The sequence below is a fragment of the Urocampus carinirostris genome, chromosome 20, assembly GCF_059441175.1.
Source record: "Urocampus carinirostris isolate Australia breed hairy pipefish chromosome 20, RoL_Ucar_1.0, whole genome shotgun sequence".
Taxonomy (NCBI): Eukaryota; Metazoa; Chordata; class Actinopteri; order Syngnathiformes; family Syngnathidae; genus Urocampus; species Urocampus carinirostris.
The window spans coordinates 20,418,468-20,439,220 of record NC_142368.1 but is presented as its reverse complement, the minus strand read 5'-3'; the positions used below and the strand labels follow the sequence as shown (position 1 = coordinate 20,439,220).

The window sequence follows — 20,753 nt, the reverse complement described above, 5'->3', positions numbered from 1 at the left end:
AACCCACGCAGGAGGTTCCCATGACATGAACTGTGCCGCACAAGTGCTAACCACTGCGCTGCCGCAGGATATATATAAATATAAATAATTTATATATGTAAATAAAAAAGAAGGCTACTTAGGTTATTCTTATTCGTTTATTTATTTTCATTTATTATGATTGTATCAACAAATGTTGAATTAACTTTAATCCAACTACAAAGGCAGAGTCAGCATTTTGCTTTTATTATTTCAAACGCATAAATCATCATGTAATTCAAATATATTCCAGATGGGTCACGACCAAATTTAAGCACTTTCAAAGCCAATTTTCCAATTTTTCCATGACCCCGCATCTTGGTCTCTTCATTTGACAAAATTAAAAGCGCATACAAACTAATACCAGCTGCTGTTAGTCGCACAAAGGAAGCAAAGCCACCAGAGAGCAGGCGTGTTGCCGTCATTTTTAAGCAACTTTTTATTTTCGTTAATGCGTGGTTTATCGAGTCAGTACTGCCGGAACACATGGCAATAATTTCAAACATTTACAAGCACTCGGCCCAAAATGAGAGGAAAGAGCGGCCCAGCCAGAGCCTTACAAACCTGGATTTTTATGTTATTTGTGAGGACTTGTGTGGAGGAGAGCTTCTCTCTGTGCCTTTTTTATGATCCACCTGTCATTGTTCTTTTTTCTTTGTGGAGGATCGGAATGCGCAAACCCAAAGAGCACACCAACCTGGGCTCTTTTGCAGGAGAGGGGGACAAAATCCATTGTGTGGGCATTCTACAAAGAACAATGACAGGTAGATCATTTTTTTAAAAGCCAGCGAAAGAGGCCCCGGCCTGAACCCAAATATACCGATTGACATTATAGGCTAGTGCTTAGGATTTTGACTCAAAATTCAAGCATTTTTCAAACCTTAAAATTAGAGCATTTTTAAGGATTACAAGCTGTCGTACAAACCCTGTATATTGTGTGACGTAGTTTGTCGCGGGATGATAATGTCATAGGCTTAGTTTCTTGCAGAAATGTTCATTGTCTGCCAATTTTGGTCAGAAAAATAAAAACAGATGACAGATTTCTCTTCGTAACAGCCCTCCTCTTTATTGAAATACATCGGAGTCCAGGTTAATATGAGTCGTCCACCCAAACGTGGCATTTCCTTTTGACCTTACACCTTAAATATTTTTTTTATTTTTGTGCAAAAAAACCAACAACAATCTACATCACCTGTAGTGGGTTATCCTGGGTAAAACGCCCAAACTGTTTAAAAAAAAAAAAAAAAAAAAGCAAATTCAAAGAAAAAACCCCTCTGAAACACAAAATGATTACATCCATAACATGCAAAACTGTACAAATTATTACAAAAACAAAAGTGTAGTGATATGAAAGCTTCAAAATCAAAGTGTAGATAAGACCTCACTGAAATACAAAAGGCATTTCTTTTCCTTTCCACAGCAGCCCAAAAACATTTCTCTTTTTTCCGCATTTTGCTCACGACCGTTTCCTGAGTTAGTCCATCGTTTCTTCGGGATCTCTATCTTCAAGAAAGAGTGGGAGGAAATACATTCCGCATGCTTTCATCTCAGTTTGTTAGTAAATCCAAAAGAAAACACGCGTGTAGTGGAATCGTTTTCAAATAGCTTCAACAGAGAGGAATGACGTTTTTTTTTGTTTCCGTGACAACCGCACTTGCAAAATGTGAGCGTAATAGCACGCCTTAGTGTCGTTGCGTTCGAGGACAGTACGAGAAATAAAAATGCGAGCTTGATGGATTAAAGTTTAAAAAAATATTTGACTAAAACCCCAAATTTCGCTAATAAAAGCATGAAAATAGAAATATATCCTCCCCCCGGTAGTCCTCTAAAGTTTTTCCTTATCATATATTACTCTACTTTGAAAGTATGTACATTATGGTTTTGGGGCTGGCTTTTATTTTGAAAGGGAAATGAAACATTGGCGTGGTTTAGTGTTTGGCAAGAGGGGCGAAATGAATTTCTAGTCTAAGATTTGATAAATAAATTAAAATATCGTCCCCTAAAAGTCAAACAGCTCCTATGTACATATACAAATCTGTTTGCTTTTTTCATGTATATTTGCATGTCAGTTGAAGGAGTGGGGATGCACAGTTTTTTGCGCCATGATTTATGTGTCCCATGTCATGCGGTCCGTACTCTCCAAGGACAAGGACTTGGTTTTGTGGGGAGAGGCGGGACTTGGGGGGCTGCTGAAGGTAGAACTGTTAGAGGCCGTCGAGTGGCGGGGGGAGTCCGAGTCCTGCGGAAGAAAACAAAAAGATGTTTTTCCTGTTGGTTTCGGTCTTAAAACTGAAAAACGGCCTAAAATAGCACCAGAGCATCGAAAGTCATGTATTTTGGTTTTAACCTCCTAACGGAGTTAGTGAAATATCAGGACGACAGAGCTCACCTGATTAAATGCAGCTTGAGCAAATTCAGGAAATTCAAATTTGTTTACAAGCCGCACCACAGTTCTTCACAAAAAAAATCAGCGGGGAAATGTCTAGTAAGTAACGCTTTGTGCCTTGATTAAAACACTCGTTTTTGGACTGTGTCAATCTTAATTAGATTAGCATGAACATATACGCAGAAGTGCCACAACAATATTCCCAAATAAAGCCGCACAACATTTCTTAATTATTAATTTTTTTTAAATTAGCGGGGGAATGTCTATGAAACACTTAGTGCCGTGTTTAAGACACCCACTTGTAGACTGTGTCAATCTTAATTTTAGTTTAACATATGCAGGAGAGCCAGAAATGCATTTTTAAAACCAAACCCTAACACAGTGGTATGATTAAGACAGCCCTTTAGTGGACTGTGACAATCTTAATTCAATTAGCGCTAACAAATAGGCAGGAGTGCCACAAAATCATTTCTTTCATTTTTTTAAAAACTCCGCGGGGAAATGTCTACGAAAGAAAAGTAACACTTTGTGCTGTGTTTAAGACACTTGTTTTCAGTCATCAGGGGGATCCCAGGGCAGATAGAATGCAGGATGGTGGGAGAATGTATCGTTTCCCTGAGAACTAAGAAGGGGCGGGACTTTGACCTGGCATGTAAGGGTGCAGGTCGCCTCTGTGCTGGTCATTACCTTCATTTTACTAAGCAAGGTCCGCAAAGCCCGTTTCAGATCGGGGGTCTTCTCCGACGGCGAGACGGCCTGCCACTGCAGAGGAAATTCAGACCGGCGTGATTTTGAGGGTGGGGGCGTGGCACTGATGGGTGATGGGGGTGGGCTCATGTGGATGGGGGGTGGGTCACCCTAAAGCAAACAACTACATGGCTTCCTATTGGCTGTGAGGCAGGACATGACAGGCTTTCTTTTCCCCAACAGGAAGTGGCAACAAAACCCAGTCAATGGAACACCGCGGGAGGAAGGGGAGGAGCATCAGCGTGACAACCGATTGGCAGTTTGGAATATGAGGTCATGAAAAACAACCGTCACCGCATGCAAGGATGGAATCACGTTTTTGCCCCCCCAAAAATAACATCTAAAGATGATTATGAATAGATTTGATTAAAAAAAATCATAACTCATTCACTGCCAATATACTTAATTGGAAAATGGGGATGGATTGACATCAAAAGCCATTAATGTCACCAAATTTGATAATGGACATCTATAGCATTCATCAGCAGTGGAAGAGTTAAAAGTAAATCCCATGCAAAAAGAGAACTGTTTTTATTTTTTGTAGCAACTTCACATTTTCATATTTTGTGCAAATAAGAATAGGGAATGATTTACACTTTTGCACTGCTAAAAATAACATCTGATTGGCAGAAAAAAATGTAAATATATTTGTTCCCATTTTGAGATTTTGTTTGGCTTTTCCAAATTAAATAAGAACATTTATATATTACTCGTGTTACCCTTTCCTAAATATTTTCTTAATAGATATACTTTCATTCTTTTATTATAAGAATAATGGTAAACCCTAATTTGAAACTTTAACCACTTTAGCCTTAAACCTTACCCTTAACCATAATTCTAAACATGAACCATACTTCCTAGCCCTAAACCCTAATCTTAATTCTTAACCAAAACCCTGACTCAAGCCCCTAAAGATAACCACCCTAATTCTATTTCCTAGCTTTAGACCTATATCCAAATTGTAAACCCTAAACCCCTTACTCCACTTCCTTAACCTAGTTTCCTCAAGTTTACGCTTAATCCTAATTGTAAACCCGATTTCCTAGCTTTAAACCATTAACCATAATTCCTAAACCTAGCCTTCTAAAGCTAACCCTTAGTCTTAACACTAAACACTAACCCCACTGCCTAAATCTAGCTTCTTCCTAACCCTCTTACTCCTAACGCCACTTCCTAAACCTAGGTCCCAATTGTAAACCCTTAACCATAATTCCTAAACCTAACTTTCTAAAGCTAACCCTTAGTTTTAACACTAACCCCACTCCATAACTCAACTTCCTAGCTTTAAACCTTGATCCAAATTCTAAACCCTAATGCATAATTCCTAAACCTAGCCTTCTATAGCTAACCTTTAGTCTTAAAACTAAACACTAACCCCACTTCCTAAACCTTACCCTTAATTTCTAAACCCCTTACTCCTCATTGTAAACCCTAACCCTAATTCCTAGCTTTAAACCTTGATCCAAATTGTAAACCCTTAGCCTTAACACTAAACCCTAACCCCACTTCCTAAACCTACATTCCTAAAGTTTACCCTTAATCTTTAGCTTTAAATATTTATCCATAATTCGAAACCCTTAACTACAATTCCCAAACGTAACCTTTTAACACTAATGCAAAACTAAACCCACTAATTCTACTTCCTTACCTTAGCCCCCTAAAGTATACCCTTAATCCTAAATCTTATCTTTAGACCTTTATCTAACTTCTAAACCCTTTGCCATTATTCCAAAAACTAACCCGAAATCCCTTACTTCACTTCCTAACCCTAGCCCCCTAAAGTATACTCTTAATCCTACTTCTATCTTTAAACCTTTATCCAAATTTTAAATCCTTAACCATAGTTCCTAAACCTAACCTTCTAAAGGTAACACTGATCCTAACCCAAGCCCCCTAAAGTGTACCATTAATCCTAATTCTAAATACTCACCCTACTTCCTAGCTATACATTTTCATCCAAATTCTGAACCTTTAACCATAATTCCTAAATGTAGCCGTATAGATATCTCTTAATCACTAACACCACTAAGTTTTCTTACTAACCATAACCTTCTAAAATGTACCCTTAATCCTAATTCTAAACTTTAACCTTACTTCTGAGCATTAAACATGAATCCAAATTATAAACACTCGCATAATTCCTAACCCTACCCTGAACTCCTAATCATAATTGCTAAACCGATCTTTGAATTTCTTGCACAGCCAAATTGTGGAGCTAAAAAAAAAACCATGGCTCCTTAAAATGGCTAAAAGAAAATGTCACTGACCTCTCTATCAAACTGTGACAGCGGCGCATCCCCTCCGTCCACGCCACCGCCCGACGACAGCGAGCTTTCCGAGGGCGACGTCATGGCCTGCCGCTTGTAGCTACCGCCCGACGTCTCGCGGCGAAGGGCGCTGCCGTTCTGAGCGGACGAACCTGCAAAAAAAGACAGCCCGTGGGAATTGGTCTCACCGGTTTGCCGCCGTGGCGCTCACTCACGTATTCCCAGTCCGCTGCTGGCGCTCATGGAGCGGCCCGGCTCGGCCCGGTTCTTGGCAATGGAGGGGATGCTGACCGAACCGCTGAAGCCGGCGCGGTTCTCTTGGATGCGCACGTTCTGAAATATTCCGGGGTGAGTACAAAGACTGCTCGCTATTTCCAGTTTTGATGATTGCTGGTTCACTCCTTCGCGGGTTGTCAATTAAATTGTCTTTATTTTCCTTGATATCAATGTATAGTTTATTGTGGGGGCAGATTATGTGTGCTGCATGTATTGGGTGAGCATGCCTGACTGTGATTGGTTCGTGTATGTTGTCAATTCAACAGCCGGGGCGGGCATGTGCAGTCTTGAATCAAGACTTACAGCTACAGCTAGCTTGTAGTGGCTCGTTACTTTTCACTCTTCTGACCTTCCTCAGATTTAATCAATGAAGTTATTTTCAATGTAACGGTTTATCGCCCACAGGTTATTATGTGTACCAAAAGCAACTCCGGCCTTGGCTGGGAGAATGCTAACACTAACAGCTAAGGCGGGGGTGTCCAAACTACGGCAGTTTTTATTGGCCTGCAGCAAATTCTGAAAATATACAGTGGAACCTCGGTTTTCGAACGCCTCTCAGTTCGAACAAATCGGTTCTCGACCAAAAATTTCGAGAAATTCTTGCTTCGCTTTTCGTTCAAAAAATTGAGTTCGAACGCCGGTACGCTAGGGTGCAATGCTGAGCGGCGTACGGGTGTAGATTGCCCCCACCCCTCGTGAAGAACTGTTGTCACGTGACCGCGCACTTCTTTTTGCTTTCGTTTTGAATATCGGTGAAGGGAGTGTTTTAACCCCTAATTATGCCTCGGAAGAAGGTCGGTGCAAGCAGCAAAGTTGCTACAAGTGAAAAAAAGAAGAGTAGTGGGTACAACTATTGCATTTAAGAAAGAAATAATAGCCTTCTTTCGAGGGAATAGAGCATGGCTTCTGCAGACCACCACAAAGGTAAGAAATCCAATTCATAATTATTTTCTTTATCCTTTAACCGCTCACCACTTTTTGTGGAGACCCGGGTGCTAAATGACGTGTAAACGACCTGATTTTTTTATTTTTACACGTTTATATGTTAGCGTGATCTTTCGTACGGAAGATTGCGCGAACGTACGATTAGCCTGGGTTAGCTTCATGTTTACGTTCATGGTAAACATTCAGGGTGTTGGAACGGATTAAAACGATTTTCGGTGATCGAACAGGGTTCTGGAACGGATTATGGTCGGGAACCGAGGTTCCACTGTAGTTGAATATGTCCCGCACATGGCGCTTGAGCTCAACTCTGTTGCACTTCTCAGTTAACACTAGATGGAGCCAGTAACGAAAAAGGTGCTTTTCCACCAATGCATTTTGGATACCCCTAACTGGAAAACATTGGAATTGTTTTTTTTTGCTTATTGAATTAACCTTCTTAACATTCATTTGAACTGTCATTGAAATTCAAAGTGTATTACTGTGTAACTTATTCTGACACAAAATAGATTGATTGTTAATTCTAAACCCTATCAGTGCAGATAAATGTAAATTTTGCTACTAAAAATAGGTTAACAACGAAATTAAGAGTAGATGACCGGCTATCAAACTAAATAATAAAAAAAAAAACATCCATCCATTATCTGCACCACTTATCTTCAGTAAGGTCGCAGGGGTGCTGGAGCCCATCCCAGCTATCTTCAGGCAGTGGGCAGGGGACACCTAGAACTGGTTGCCAGCCAGTCGCAGGGCACAGAGAGAGACTGACAACTCACTCATTCATTCACACCTAGGGACAATTTGGACCAGCCAATTAACCTGAGATGCATGTTTTTGTGGAAGGAAACCGGAGTGCCCGGAGTACACCCACGCAAGCACGGGGAGAACATGCAAACTCCACACTGTAAGGTTCAATCTCATGACCTCAGAACTGTGCCGCAGAAGGGCTAACTTGGAGAAACCACTACATTTGGGATTCTATTTTTAATAATTGCAGAAATTTGGCTCAAATGGAGGACACCCAATGCTAGCACGCAGACAGCCAGATGCTATTTAAATTCCCTATTGAATGAAAGAAGCCCTACATTTTTGTTCTACTTTTGTAAGATGACAATGAAACTATCCATTCAACTGCAATTATGTGTTGTACATTGTTATTGTGTTACAGCTGTATAGTCCAAGTTGCTAAGGATATCTTTCAAGACAAGATTTCTGTATTGGGTTTGAGTTTCTGATAAAAAATAAGGCATTTACCATGGGCAGGTCTTTTAGAATCTGGATGCCATCCCCTGGTCCCATGTGGGCCACGTGGTTGAAGTTCGTAGGGTTGGAGATGAGCTTGTTCCTCATCTCAGGATCGCGGAGCATCTCCCTGTCGTCACACAAAATCATTTTCGAGCAGGCGTTACATCCCAATTATCATTGAACAAATAGGACTGCAGAGCAACGATTAGTCAACGTTATTGACAAGAGTCGGACCGATATCTTTTTCAATTAATTTGAGGAGCCAGTTATTAAGTCTTGTGCCGCCAAGACTCTCTCTCTCTTGCTCCTACTCCTCACCTGCTGATTGGATAACTGGGGGCAGAGCCACTGAAGCAGAAACACTGCGAGCGGCAGCTCCGCTAGCTCAACTTTACATGCCGTGTTTGTGATAGAGAAGCGAGTTTGTGATTAAGAGATAGTGTAAAAAGTGTCTTGCTTTAGAGAAGTACGTTCAGGTGAAGAGCAATGTTCCTTCTAAGCTGCACGCGTGCGCAATCGCGCACTGCCTGCACATTCTCAGCGCACAAGAAAATCTATCCTCTATTGATGCATTTGGTTTTAATCAACTGGTTGATTTGTCAACCCATACTGTAAGTATGGAAACACGCTCGACTTGGTTCTGACTCGAGGAGTTTCAACCTCAAACATGACGGTGTTACCGTGTACTACAGTTATCTCGGATCATTATTTAGTTACATTTGAGGTGCTATCTAAATGTAGTACCAAAAAACTGAAGGGTTCAATGGACGCAATATAAGCACGGGCACAGTTTCTGAGCTCTCCGATATTCTTCCAGGAGCAGTTGCGTCCTTTCCTTCCTACATAGGCTCTATCGAATCACTCATAAATTAATTCAATGCTACCCTGGCTAGTGCCCTGGATTCAGTAGCGCCCATCCGGCTTAAATCACGACCTAAAAGACGCACGCCTTGGTTTAATGATAAACTAGATCCCTTAAACGAGAATGCAGGCAATCTGAAAGAAAATGGCGCGCTACCAAGCTTGAGGTTTTCCATTTAAATCTGGTGTGATAGTTTGTTGAAGTATAAAGCGGCCCTGGCCTCTGCAAAATCAGCCTACCTTTCGAAGGTGATTGCGTCACAAAAGAACAATCCCAAGGTCCTTTTCGACACTGTAGCATTGCTTACAAGGCAAAGGACTATCCCAGATAGCTTCACTCATTCTGCCCACGACATAATCAGGGATCAGAATGGAGATTTTCATTTTCAGCTGAAATAGCCAGGGTCCAGGAATAGAGCAGGGCGCATCATCACTTTTGCTGCTGCTGGACCTTAGTGCTGCATTTGACACAGTGGACCATAATATCTTGCTAGGACGGTTGGAAAAATGGATTGGTCTCTCAGGAAACGTCCTCTTATGGTTCAGATCCTACCTCTCAGATAGGACACACTGCGTTAAATATGGCAAATTGACATCTGAGCCCTTTAGTGTTACCTGTGGTGTTCCGCAGGGTTCAGTGCTTGGCCCCCTTCTCTTCAGCATTTATATGCTTCCACTAGGTGATATTATTCGCAAGTATAATATCAGTTTCCATTGCTACGCAGATGACACTCAACTCTATCTCCCAATGGAGGAATCGGCCACACTAAACTGTGGAAATTTGGAGGCCTGCCTCACTGAGATAAAAGAGTGGATGTCACTCAATTTCCTGCGCCTAAACTCTGAAAAGACTGAAATGTTAGTTATTGGTCCATCTAAGTCCCGCGACTTATTCTCTAAAACCGCTGTGAACATCGACCATTGCCACATCACAGAGCGACTCACTTACAAACTTAGGTGTCATATTTGACCCCGATCTGTCCTTTCAAACACATGTGAAGAAAATGACTAGAACCGCTTTCTTCCATCTCCGTAACATTGCTAAAATTCGTCCTATACTTTCTCAGTCGGATGCGGAAATCATAATTCACGGGTTTGTTACCTCCCGCCTCGATTACTTCTTCTACTACTTTCCGGTCTTCCGATGACCAGACTCGAGAGTCTTCAGCTGGTACAAAATGCCGCAGCGAGGCTTTTAACTAGGACAAAAAAGTACGATCACATCACCCCAATTTTGGCTAACCTGCTTGGCTCCCTGTTAGCCTAAGATGCGATTTTAAGGTTCTCCTATTACTATACAAAATCATACATGGACTTTCCCCCTCATATCTTTCAGATCTGATTTCCCCCTATGTCCCGGCCCGAAGCCTTCGTTCCGAGAGCGCCGGTCTCCTGGTGATCCCAAGAGCCAAGAAGTGTTCCACTGGTTCGAGAGCGTTCTCCATCCGGGCACCGGTGCTGTGGAATGCTCTTCCCCCTGAGATCCGATCTGCAACCTCAGTGGAAATGTTTAAATCTAAGCTTAAAACTCACTTCTACTCAATAGCGTACGAATAACCTAAACTTCTTATATGTAATAACTTGTGAAGCCCTTTGAGACTATTTGTGATTAAGGGCTATACAAATAAAAATGACTTGACTTGGCTATCCAGCGCAATGTTCCCTCTAAGCTGCGTGTGTGCAATTGCGCACAAGAAAATCTAGCCAGCTCACAAAAATCAGGGCTCGAAATTGCTAATTAAGAAGCGAAATAAGTAAAAGTTACAGTGCATGAAGGTAAAAATACAAGGGTTCCCCTGACATTGTGTTCTAAATGCGGTATTTTGGAGTCAAGGTCGAAGTAGAACTAAGTTGAGTAAAGTCAGAGTTTTTCGAGAACCAGCTTTTCCGGCTCGGCTCACTAAAAGCGTCAAGAAGAAGGATGCCTCTCGTCTCAATAAACTGGCTAGGAAAGCGAGCTCTGTTGTGGGCAAAGAGCTGGACAGCCTAACAACAGTAGCTGAGAGACGAGCACTGAAAAAGCTGAGGTCAATCATGGACAATCCATCGCATCCACTACACAGCATTATCTCCAGACAGAAGAGCAGTTTCAGCGACAGACTGCTGTTGCTGTCACTGTCTTGTACTACGGACAGACTGAAGAGATCTTTTCTTCCTCATGCCATGAGGCTCTTTAACTCCACCCGGCAGAGTAAAGGCCCACATTAAACCACACCACCTACATTGGATATTACCGAATCTTACTGCAATATGTATTCTGTGTAGCACTATTTAGTTACTCTATATAACACGCTACAGTGGGCATTTGCACGTCACACTGGGTATTTGTATATTGTATTCTTTTGGCTTTATTATTGTACTGTTCTCAGCTCAGGGATGCTGCTGGAAATGTGAATTTCCCTTAGATAGATAGATACTTTATTCATCCCCTATCTATCTAAAAGGAACCGGCTCTTTCAGGTTCTAAACAGCTCTTCAGACTGTTTTTGCTTCTTTCATCCCTATATGACCAAATATTATGTAAAATTATGCACAAAATGACTTAAAAGAAGGGGGAATAGAACAAAAAAGAAAAAAAATACCAAAAGGAAAAAGTAGTGAAAAGCTCAAAAATAAGACAAAAGGAAGAGAAAATAGAAGGAACAATCCAGAAAAAAGAAAAGAAACAAAGGAAAAAGTAAATAGAGAACAAAAAGAAAAAAGTAACAGCTAGGAAAAAACGAACACAATGAGATTTTTTAAAGGAATTAAAGTAGAAAAACAAGATCGTTTGTGTTGCATTCAAATAAATTTCCAATTATACCAAGTCAATCTTGTTGCCAACATTGTACTTCCACTAAAAAAATGTGATTTAATACAGTTGTGTATCGTGCAACCGACTAAATAAGCCCCCAAATATGTTAGTATTATGCGACAAAGGATACCAGGGAAAAAAAGAAATGGAAATCTTGTGAAAGATTTGTTGTAAAAACAAATGACGTTTGTAGGCCGTACAACCTTAAGCCAATTCATTCAAAAGTGAAAAAAAATGTTTGCATTGCCGGAAACTCAGCAAAGTGTAACGTGATGTCAAGTTTTGGACATGTTTGATAATGACTTAGTTGCCACACTTGGAGTTGCTGTTGCTCACTGTTGTTTCAAGCGTTGCTCACTGACTTTGTGTGAACACTCAGACCCGTGGAAAATTAGAGGAAACATTGGTGAAGAGTGATGGATTAGCGCTTATCATAACATTAGTTAGTCAATCAAGCGTGTGTTTTTATTTAGAAAGCGCATAAAAACATATTACAGTGGAAGTGATGAGCTCCTATCATAACATTAGGGCACAAAAGCTCAATGCACCAGCTACATTTAGATTTCCATGCACTATTTGCTTTAGGTTGGTTGTATTGACATTTATTTATTATAAAACACATCAGAGAGCTATTAGTTTTAGTTTTAATGTACCTTTTATATAAATTGCTGCTAGCCTAATTTTATTTCCTGCACTGTTTTTGATTTGTGTTGAATCAAATTATTTACTGTAAGGAGTTTCAGAGAGAAGTTTTATTTGAAAATCTATCAAATATTTTTTTTGCATTCTTCAAAACGTATTACACCAATTTAAGCTTTTACAACAAACGAATATCAACTCCAAATATCAGTTATTGGCCTCCTCCTAATACTAATAATCGACAAGCCCTAAAAATTGGTCGATCCCTATTATTGATTATTGGCGACTCTTGTCGCCAGACATTTTTTGGGAGTGAGAAATCTTACATAATTATCTCCAAGAAGATAATAGGGTCTGTCTCAAGTGGTAAAACAGAAATGAAAGGATCAACATCAACAAAGCGTTTAGCCTGGATTATGGTTAAGGGTTTAGAATTTTGGATAAAGGTTTAAAGCTAGGAAATAGGGTTTACAATTCGGATTAAGGTTAAACTTTAGGAAGCTAGGTTTAAGAAGTTGCGTAAAGGGGTAGTATATAGTGGTAGGACTAAGGGTTAGCTTTAGAAGGCTATGTTTAGAATTTATAGTTAACGGTTTAGAATTATGGATAAAGGTTTAAGACTAGGAAATAGGTTTAGAGTTCACAATTATTTGAGTGGTAAACTTTAGGAAGGTTGGTTTGGGAAGTGGGGTAAGGGTTTGTGTTTAGTGTTAGCTTTAGAAGGCTAGGTTTAGGAATTATGGTTAAGGGTTTAGAATTTAGGGGTTTAAAGATAGGAATTAGATTTAAGGGTATACTTTAGGGGGCTATGGTCAGGAAGTAGAATTAGTGGGTTCCGTTTAAGATTAGTGTTAGCTCTGGAAGGCTAGGTTTAGGATTTATGGGTAAACTTTGGAAACTGGGGTAAGGGGTTTAGGGCTAGCTTTACAAGGCTAGGTTTAGGAGTTATGGATAAAGGTTTAAAGCTAGGAAATAGGGTTAGGGTTTACAATCAGGATTAAAGCATAGATGCAAAGTTTGCATATCGTGGCAGTACCTTGGTGATGCACGAACATTTAAAGACAACAGTCAGACAGTTGAACGAAAGCGAACTGGACACTGTACATTTCTACGTGTATCTTTCGCTATAAAATAGAGGTGAGTGTTATTCCAGCCAAACTTATTTAAAATTATATGCATGCATTCCCAAGAGAAAATGTCAGTTGTTAAAACCAATTGATTTAAAACTGTAGAGAAAAGTTAAGTTCTTTTGTTACAGACTTAGCTGTTGACCACTTAATGTACAATTCTAAATGCAGATATTTAGTTTTATTTACTGTTCTACTACTGCTAACGAGCCTGTCCTTGGTTTATAGTTATATAGTTATATACCTCTCCCTTAAAGATTGGCAGAGGCTCCTTTATGGATTTGTTTTTACTAACCAAGTACTATGGTTTTGATAGGGCATTTTTATTTCATTTTTGTATTAATCTACAGTATGTTCAATAATAAGGTATTTTTCATTGTACCCAGTTTCCTTGTGTTTGTTATCACTTGCCTTAAATCAACTGCATGCTTAGTTTAAGAAAAAGTAAATGACCCAATTATTAGACTGATGGTTTCAATAGTCGGTGACAAGTCGACTATTACACTGTTAGTTGCAGTCCTATTAAACACACAAGTATCTAACCTCCTCTGCTGAAGTCGCTCCTCCTCTGGCACCCTGAAAGAGAAGCGTCTCTTGTTGTTGACGTTGCGTACCATCTGCTTCCGGCTGTTGTCCGACGTCTCTGGAACCACCAGCTCGTCGCCCTCTGCGACAAAACGGACGTGTTTACATCTGGGATCAAAGCTGATTGTTTTTATACCATCTGGAATAAACTACTTACCGGCTGTTTTGTTTCTAAAGTAGATGAGTCGAACGGTTTCCAAGCCCAGCAGATTGAGGGAGCCGTCCGCATTCAATGGTCGCACCTGGCGTCGAAAACGTGGACAAAAAAAATGAATTTCTATAATTTTTCCCCCCCATGATAGTAAATCTTTTTCATTTGTTATTTGATACATACAGTTGACATCCGGGATACGACATAAAGCTGTCCTGATGTAAGAATCGCAAAAGGAAATTGTCGTATGACGGGGAATAGAGACGAATTCGAAATTGCTAAAACATTCAGAACTCCCTACATCCCAGAAAAAAAACAATATACCAGTATAAAATAAGTACTACTTATGTGTAATACACATTAATCAAATGAAAGTATAAATAAGCATGTAAACGAAAAATGACACTTAATTTACCCAGTTATGTGATGTTACTATTACTTGAACAGTGAAGTTATCAAAGGGACAGTAAATTCAAATTTTTTATTTTTTGTACCGATCGTCTATTAGGTACGGCAACATTTCTCAGCAAGGGTAAGCATGCATGTGTTCTTCATATTTCAAACTTCGTTTCTATAGTTGTCTTGTTTTTTATTCTTACTTTTAGCATCATTGCATGTCTTGGGACCCATAGCTACACAAATTTGAGTTTGTTTCACTAAATTCCGAACTGAAATGTGTGAAAAAGGCAATGTGGGAGGGAGTTAAACCAATAGCATATCAGCGTCTCCATGATGCAGTAACTCCAACTGTTATACAACCTAACGCCGCAAAGTTTGAATCTTATACGTTTTTAGGAACAAAAAATATTTTTTTGCTGATGTCATATAGTGGGGAAAATGCTTGCATAACACATTGTAATGTAGAGACAAACCAGAGGTCTACTGCACATAAATAGTAGTACATTTGAGTCACATCATTCCATCCAAACCTTCTTTAGCGGGATGGTCTGAATCCACTCCATGGTGTTGACATCAAACACATCGACTGCGTTCTCGCTGTACACGGAGAGGTAAGGAGCATTGTAGCCTGAAAAAAGGGGTGAAAAGAATTGAATATCATTTCAACGTCTATTTTCTTAGCTGGCGTCCGACAGAACACATACAGGCACTGTTGGGCACGGCAGGCCACATGAGCTCCTGCTGGCGGGATCTGCGACCTTGTGAGTCTACGTAGACGCCGATGGCGCTGAAGCACAGCAACAACTCCTTGCTGGAAATCTCCACGGCACAGAGCGCATCCAGGTTCTGCTGGGGGATGAACGCCAGGGTGTGATCCTCGGGATGGAGAAGGCTGACTGGGGATACGTCGCCGTGCACGCTGCAGAGGTGATGAGATGTTTTGAGTCAGGAGGAGTTTGGATTCTGACTGGCTAAGCGAATTGAGTACCTGTAGCGGGTAAAGCCGGACTGGTAGCCCACATAAAGCCGCTCGTTGAGCAGACCCATCCACTGGACCAGGCCAGGAGCCTGCAGCTCCCGCAGCCGACGATGGCGCATTTTGCTCTTGTTAACCTGAAATGCGAGCAAGGAGGATATCATGTAGAAACAAAAATAAAACATTTACGAAATGTAGATGCGACGGACCTCGTAACACATGATCTGCCTCTTCATGGCCACGCACAGACAGGTGAGGGACCCGTTCTGGACCGACCCGGACACAAGCGTCTGACAGCCTTTGGTCTCAGCTAACTTAAACGAGTCCATCTCGCGGCCATCCAGCGCCTGTGAGGGGAAGAGGCGCACGTGCCGGTTCCTTCCCGAAATGACGGCAAGGAGCTGCTCCTGCGGAATCAAATCTACATGGTGCACTTTCTTATTGTCGCCCACTCGGATGATTTCTGAGGATAGGACCAGAATCAAAGATCAATCATCGTCTATAATGTCAAATGATTTGACGACTCGTCTAGCTCACCGTCTTTGGTTACGTGAATAACAAAAAGGCCTTCTTCATTCCCCAGGGCGACACGCTCGTGATCTGATTAGAAAAAATGAAAACTTTTTAGCACACCTTCACAATTGAAGCAGATGGTTTCAAATCCTTACCGATAATGGCGGCCGACTGCGTGGTCTTGATGAGCGGCAGTGTGCTGTCATAGGCCTCCTTGGGGACGTAGACGAAACGCTCCTTGAGCTTATTCTTTTTGAGGATGCGGTGGAGCTCATTTAGAAGCCCCACCCACTTGTTCCTCTCCTGGTCGCTGTCGGCCAGGATGAGAATGGAGGGTTTGTGACTGCTGGAGGGGGAGAGCTGAGACGCTGTCACCTGGACAAAAAAAAATGGGGGAAAATACCAAATTGCAAGGGTTTGGATTAGAAACACTGACACTGCATGCTAGACTAACTAAAAAAACAAATACACAACATCCGTTTTTGGGGGGAGCTATTATTTTTGTTTAAACCTTATTTTCCGCACTATAAGGCGCACCTAAAAGCCTTTATTTTTTTCAAAAGCTGACCATGCGCCTTATTTATGGATCAATATTAATTCGCAAAGTCTTGCAACCGCCGATTAGATTTTCCCCCGAATGCCAAGTAGTCCGCGGTGTATGCTGGGATTTATTTACCGGCGTTTCATTGGCTAACCAATGTGCAATCATCATTTGAATGGATCACTATTGGCTAAAGTTATTCGGAGGTCAAGGGGAGGATCCTTTTTATCATTTACAGGCTGGCATTGGCTTGAACGGCAAAACAAAGCCTGCAATTGGCCAAAAAAGACGTGTCAGTCAACAGTTGAATCGATCACTATTGGCTAAAGTTATTCGGAGGTCAAGGGGCGGATCCTTTTTATCATTTACAGGCTGGCATTGGCTTAAACGGCAAAACAAACCCTGCAATTGGCCGAAAAAGATGAATGCGTATAGCACGTGGCTGACGGCATACAGAAAGCATTTTTTTACTATCTTGTATTTGTAAATATTTTATTCTCCTGGATCTGCTAAACTCACGGATATAAAAGGACCACGGCTGCACATTATTATGAACACAACGACTTCAGTGAGCTACTCCGGCTATATATATTATCTCTGTATCTTGTTTCAGACTGAACTCGATGTTTCCGTGATAAGCGATGCAGATAATGGATGGAATGAATATTTTTAAATTAAACTCAATTCCAAGTGTTTATTGTCATATATACAGTAAAGTTGCGAGCGAAAAAGAAAATAGAAACTAAGGAATGGTTGGCATTTCTTGAATCCCAAGACTCTAACCTTCTGAATGATATTTGGAACGATGCATTTGAGTGACATCGTACGGACACCGCATCCGCACGTGTTCTCGACACGTATTTGCGTCTTTGCAAGCTTTCGGAATGTTAAGGGGGTAATAAATTTGACTGAACTATCTGACTGTTTTGTCGACGTTCCCATTGTAGCGCCTTATAATCCGGTGCGTCTTATGGTTGTCAAAAATAGGACCAAAAACTATTTTTTCGGGGTGCGCCCTATAACCCGGTGCGCCTTATAGTGCGGAAAATACGGTAATTGTAATTACGTTATATCGGAATCCTGAAGATGCTTGAAAAATCTTAAAATATTAAATTCATTATTCCAAAAATAAGGCCTTAATTGGCATTAAAACGTAAAAGTCTTAAAGAACATATAAGATTTATATTCGTCAGAACTAAAATGATCTTACATTTTTCATGCATCATGAAAAATAAATTCCTTGTGACTGTAGCAGAAAAGTTATGTAAAATTAGTAGTTATCTGCCAGTTTTAACTAAAGATCGATAATGTGCTGTAAACATCCATTTTATAGTTGTCATGCTATGTTCTTCAGATGTTAAGTTTTCAACTGGACTAAAATGTGTGTAATATATGTTTCAAAATGAAATAAAAATTTGTTAGTTGCCTTAAATTTGTGTGGTGTTTCTTTTTAAATTTGATTTTAAAAGGCATTGAAAAAGTCTTGAATTTAACTTGAATTGAGCTGTAGGAACCCTGTTATAAAGCGCTGTATGATGACAAGATATTGTAATAAGCACCATAACACTGACCTTAAGTGCATATGAATAAGATTATGGGTATGTTAATGTGAAAACATGTCTCTTCTTAACACTATGCAAGTGCCTCAATACTGAATGGCACAGATGCTTTAGCTAAAAAAATATCACTCATTCTTATCAAGTGGCATGATCTAAGCTGTGTACATACTGTATTATTCATGTTTAACACACACCCCTAATTTTTTTTATTAAAAATTGGTACGAAACTTTGTTGATTCCTCATTTCAAACCAAGCATTGAAACTGACAAATGTTGAATAAGTGCAGCAATGATTCAAATAGTTTTACTGTATTGTCAACGTAAACTATAAATACAAAACCAAGATAAAATTCACAATGCATTTATGTAATGGCCTTCAAAATTTGATACATTATCAGTTCAATGATAGAGATGTTACATTTGTCCTGTTTTTTTTTTTTTTTTTTAATATCTTTCAGGACCTTTTTGTTTTCTCCATTCTCTAAAATTCATCTGATACCATGAGTAAAAATAGTGTGATGAGAAAATCGAATGCCTGTTCATATATCATCTATATCACTGGTGGTTAGGCTTTGTCGCTCTCACCGCTGCGACCTGGGTTTGATTTTCGTTGTATCCAATGTTTTGCAATCGTGATCAGCGACAATTTTTGACCGTTCAATCAATCATTGCACAAACACGGTAATAAAACAAAAAAAGAGTCAAGATGACTATAGATGAGCACAACCTACCCTGAATATGCATGGGATGTCTTTGCGGCTGGCGTGTATGACATCAGAGGCCAAAACAGAACTGACTGAGAATTCTTCATCCCTGAATAGAAAATCAAAAGCAATGAGAGAGACAAGATCAACCATGAAACAGCATGTAAATTGCATACTCTCTTACCTCATGTCTATGACTTGACTAACAACAACACTGGGCTGTGTCGTCTTTCCTTCGCCCAGCTCATAGAGGAAGAGCTTAAAATCACACACCACCGCCATCGCCCTCTGCCAGCCTTTCTTCACTCCAGTCGGTTTGGGCACCTGCAACCCGGATAGAACGCTCCTGAAGGTCGACATCCATTTATTTGAGAGTGAATCACAAGCTCGCTTACCCTCACATGCCCTTCATAGGCAGTACCGATGCCCCTTTGAGGGTCGATACCCAGAGGGCCTTTGGTCTGATCTTGCGGAACGGGACAAACTGCCGGAGCCTTGTCTGCGCATGTTACGTGGCAGGAGAAGTTGCAGACTACACCAGGTAGAACAAGTTAGAGGATTGTTGTATAGTAAAACACTTAGTGTCATGTATAACCTCTTATCTAGTGCAGCCTCGTATTTCAATTACCTTCACAGGTGCAACCTTGACGTATGAGTCCCACCATGAGAGAAGTGCACTGGTTGCATTTAGTGGGGGTGCCAAATGACTTCACAACAAACTGATGTGCTTTGGGCTAAAACAAGAAAAAAGACGAGATGGAATGCAGTTGATGTCAGGTGTGGAGAAAAACGACCAACCTTAGGGGACGAACGCCCGATACTGCCATATCCTCCTGAGCGTATGGTTGGAGTGGGGATCGTACGAGGGGAATGGTCTATCAACTGCGAAATAAAATGGGGGGGGGATCAGCAGGGAAGTGCTTAAAATGTCCTGTCACACTGAAACCAAATCAGTCATGCATCCACATGGTTTGACCTGTCAATGAACTTGTAAATCAAATTTTGAAAATCAGTTGGTGACTAATCTGAAGATACTGTCACAATGTTACAAATTCAGCTGTTACTTAAATAAAGCTTCAATTTTAAATCATTGTTCCACTCATCTTGTTTTCCACAACAATTTAGATTTGCCCCTCTTCATGTAAAATACGTGATTGTGATTAAAAAAATAAGGCTCACGGGGACTATTAGAACAGGCTTAACAAAATTATAAATCTTGGGGTTTCTTGCAATGCTCCCTGTTTTCAATTCAAGCACAAATTAAATTCTGGTGACTTTTATCCTTATCACGAATATTTACTAAAACTACAACTTATCAATTGGTCCTTCAAGCCGGATTTGAAACAGCAACTGACTTTAAACTTATCAATTGCATTCCCCACCTCTATCGGCTCCATATCGCTGGCCATGGAGGGCGAACGTGAGCGGGACTTGAGTTGGGACTTTTGGTCGTCTTCCCGGGACGGCGTGTTGGAGGAGGTGAAATTATCCATAGAGTCCACCTAAGATACAGAATACAAGTTTATCAATATTTGCCTTCAATATTTTAGGGGGAATTGTTAGCTGTAATGTCTTTAAAATGTGGACATGAAGTTACTGCAGAGATGAATTAAAAAAATTATTTTTGAAGGAAAAACGTGCCCGTTTTGCCACTGTACACCTTCTACTTGTATTTTAACTTAATTCCCGCATATCTTTTAGAACCCTCAACAATAAAAATTGGCTCACATGCCTCCGTTACAGTATACATTCACAGAGACCACACAAAGGAAAAATACGCCAACCAAAGTGTTGATGTTGTCCTTACATGTCTGCCTTTGCTAGCCGAGCTGCCGGATGGCGAGCGCTGCAGTGGGTGAAGGGAGGCGCAGCGTGTGTGGCAGAAACATACGAGTGAGTGAAAAATTAACCCATTTTTTGGGAAGTAAACATCGGCGTAACATTTTTGATGGTGTGGTTGGACCCAAGAACATGGACGGGGTAGCGGGGAAAGTCAGTCTGCAGCACAAGGTCAGCTTAAATG

The 20,753-nt window shown here is 40.6% G+C and overlaps 1 protein-coding gene and 2 long non-coding RNA genes across 6 annotated transcripts in view; 2 read left to right on the top strand and 1 right to left on the bottom strand.

The window, feature by feature from the left end:
• The first annotated feature begins 571 nt into the window (after nt 1-571).
• On the top strand, nt 572-18,191 carry LOC148346531 (uncharacterized). The gene is made up of 5 exons (XR_015848198.1): nt 572-782; nt 3,335-5,766; nt 14,547-14,570; nt 14,977-15,048; nt 15,119-18,191. It is a non-coding gene; the product is annotated as an uncharacterized LOC148346531 (long non-coding RNA).
• The window catches only part of cdc42bpab (CDC42 binding protein kinase alpha (DMPK-like) b), a 48,599-nt gene continuing 28,904 nt past the window's right edge, over nt 1,059-20,753 (bottom strand). For 2 of the 3 annotated variants that reach the window (XM_088324429.1, XM_088324430.1), the window contains 20 exons: nt 20,538-20,576; nt 20,113-20,232; nt 19,529-19,612; nt 19,359-19,464; nt 19,126-19,262; nt 18,915-19,054; nt 18,758-18,839; nt 16,082-16,301; nt 15,951-16,013; nt 15,623-15,876; nt 15,426-15,550; nt 15,142-15,356; nt 14,968-15,065; nt 14,045-14,129; nt 13,846-13,969; nt 7,891-8,008; nt 5,634-5,751; nt 5,419-5,570; nt 3,092-3,166; nt 1,059-2,257 (listed from right to left, as the gene is read on the bottom strand). In XM_088324429.1, coding sequence (XP_088180555.1) covers nt 2,126-2,257; nt 3,092-3,166; nt 5,419-5,570; nt 5,634-5,751; nt 7,891-8,008; nt 13,846-13,969; nt 14,045-14,129; nt 14,968-15,065; nt 15,142-15,356; nt 15,426-15,550; nt 15,623-15,876; nt 15,951-16,013; nt 16,082-16,301; nt 18,758-18,839; nt 18,915-19,054; nt 19,126-19,262; nt 19,359-19,464; nt 19,529-19,612; nt 20,113-20,232; nt 20,538-20,576 — 2,487 coding nt within the window. In that variant the 3' untranslated portion in view covers nt 1,059-2,125. The remainder of the gene's footprint in view (nt 2,258-3,091; nt 3,167-5,418; nt 5,571-5,633; nt 5,752-7,890; nt 8,009-13,845; nt 13,970-14,044; nt 14,130-14,967; nt 15,066-15,141; nt 15,357-15,425; nt 15,551-15,622; nt 15,877-15,950; nt 16,014-16,081; nt 16,302-18,757; nt 18,840-18,914; nt 19,055-19,125; nt 19,263-19,358; nt 19,465-19,528; nt 19,613-20,112; nt 20,233-20,537; nt 20,577-20,753) is intronic. The other variant, XM_088324431.1, reaches the window with a different exon arrangement.
• LOC148346530 (uncharacterized) lies at nt 18,484-20,622 on the top strand. 2 transcript variants are annotated; one of them, XR_015848200.1, is made up of 4 exons: nt 18,484-19,082; nt 19,145-19,271; nt 19,367-19,507; nt 20,555-20,622. It is a non-coding gene; the product is annotated as an uncharacterized LOC148346530 (long non-coding RNA). The 2 variants fall into 2 exon arrangements; XR_015848199.1 differs by lacking the exon at nt 20,555-20,622 and having other exon boundaries at nt 19,367-19,608.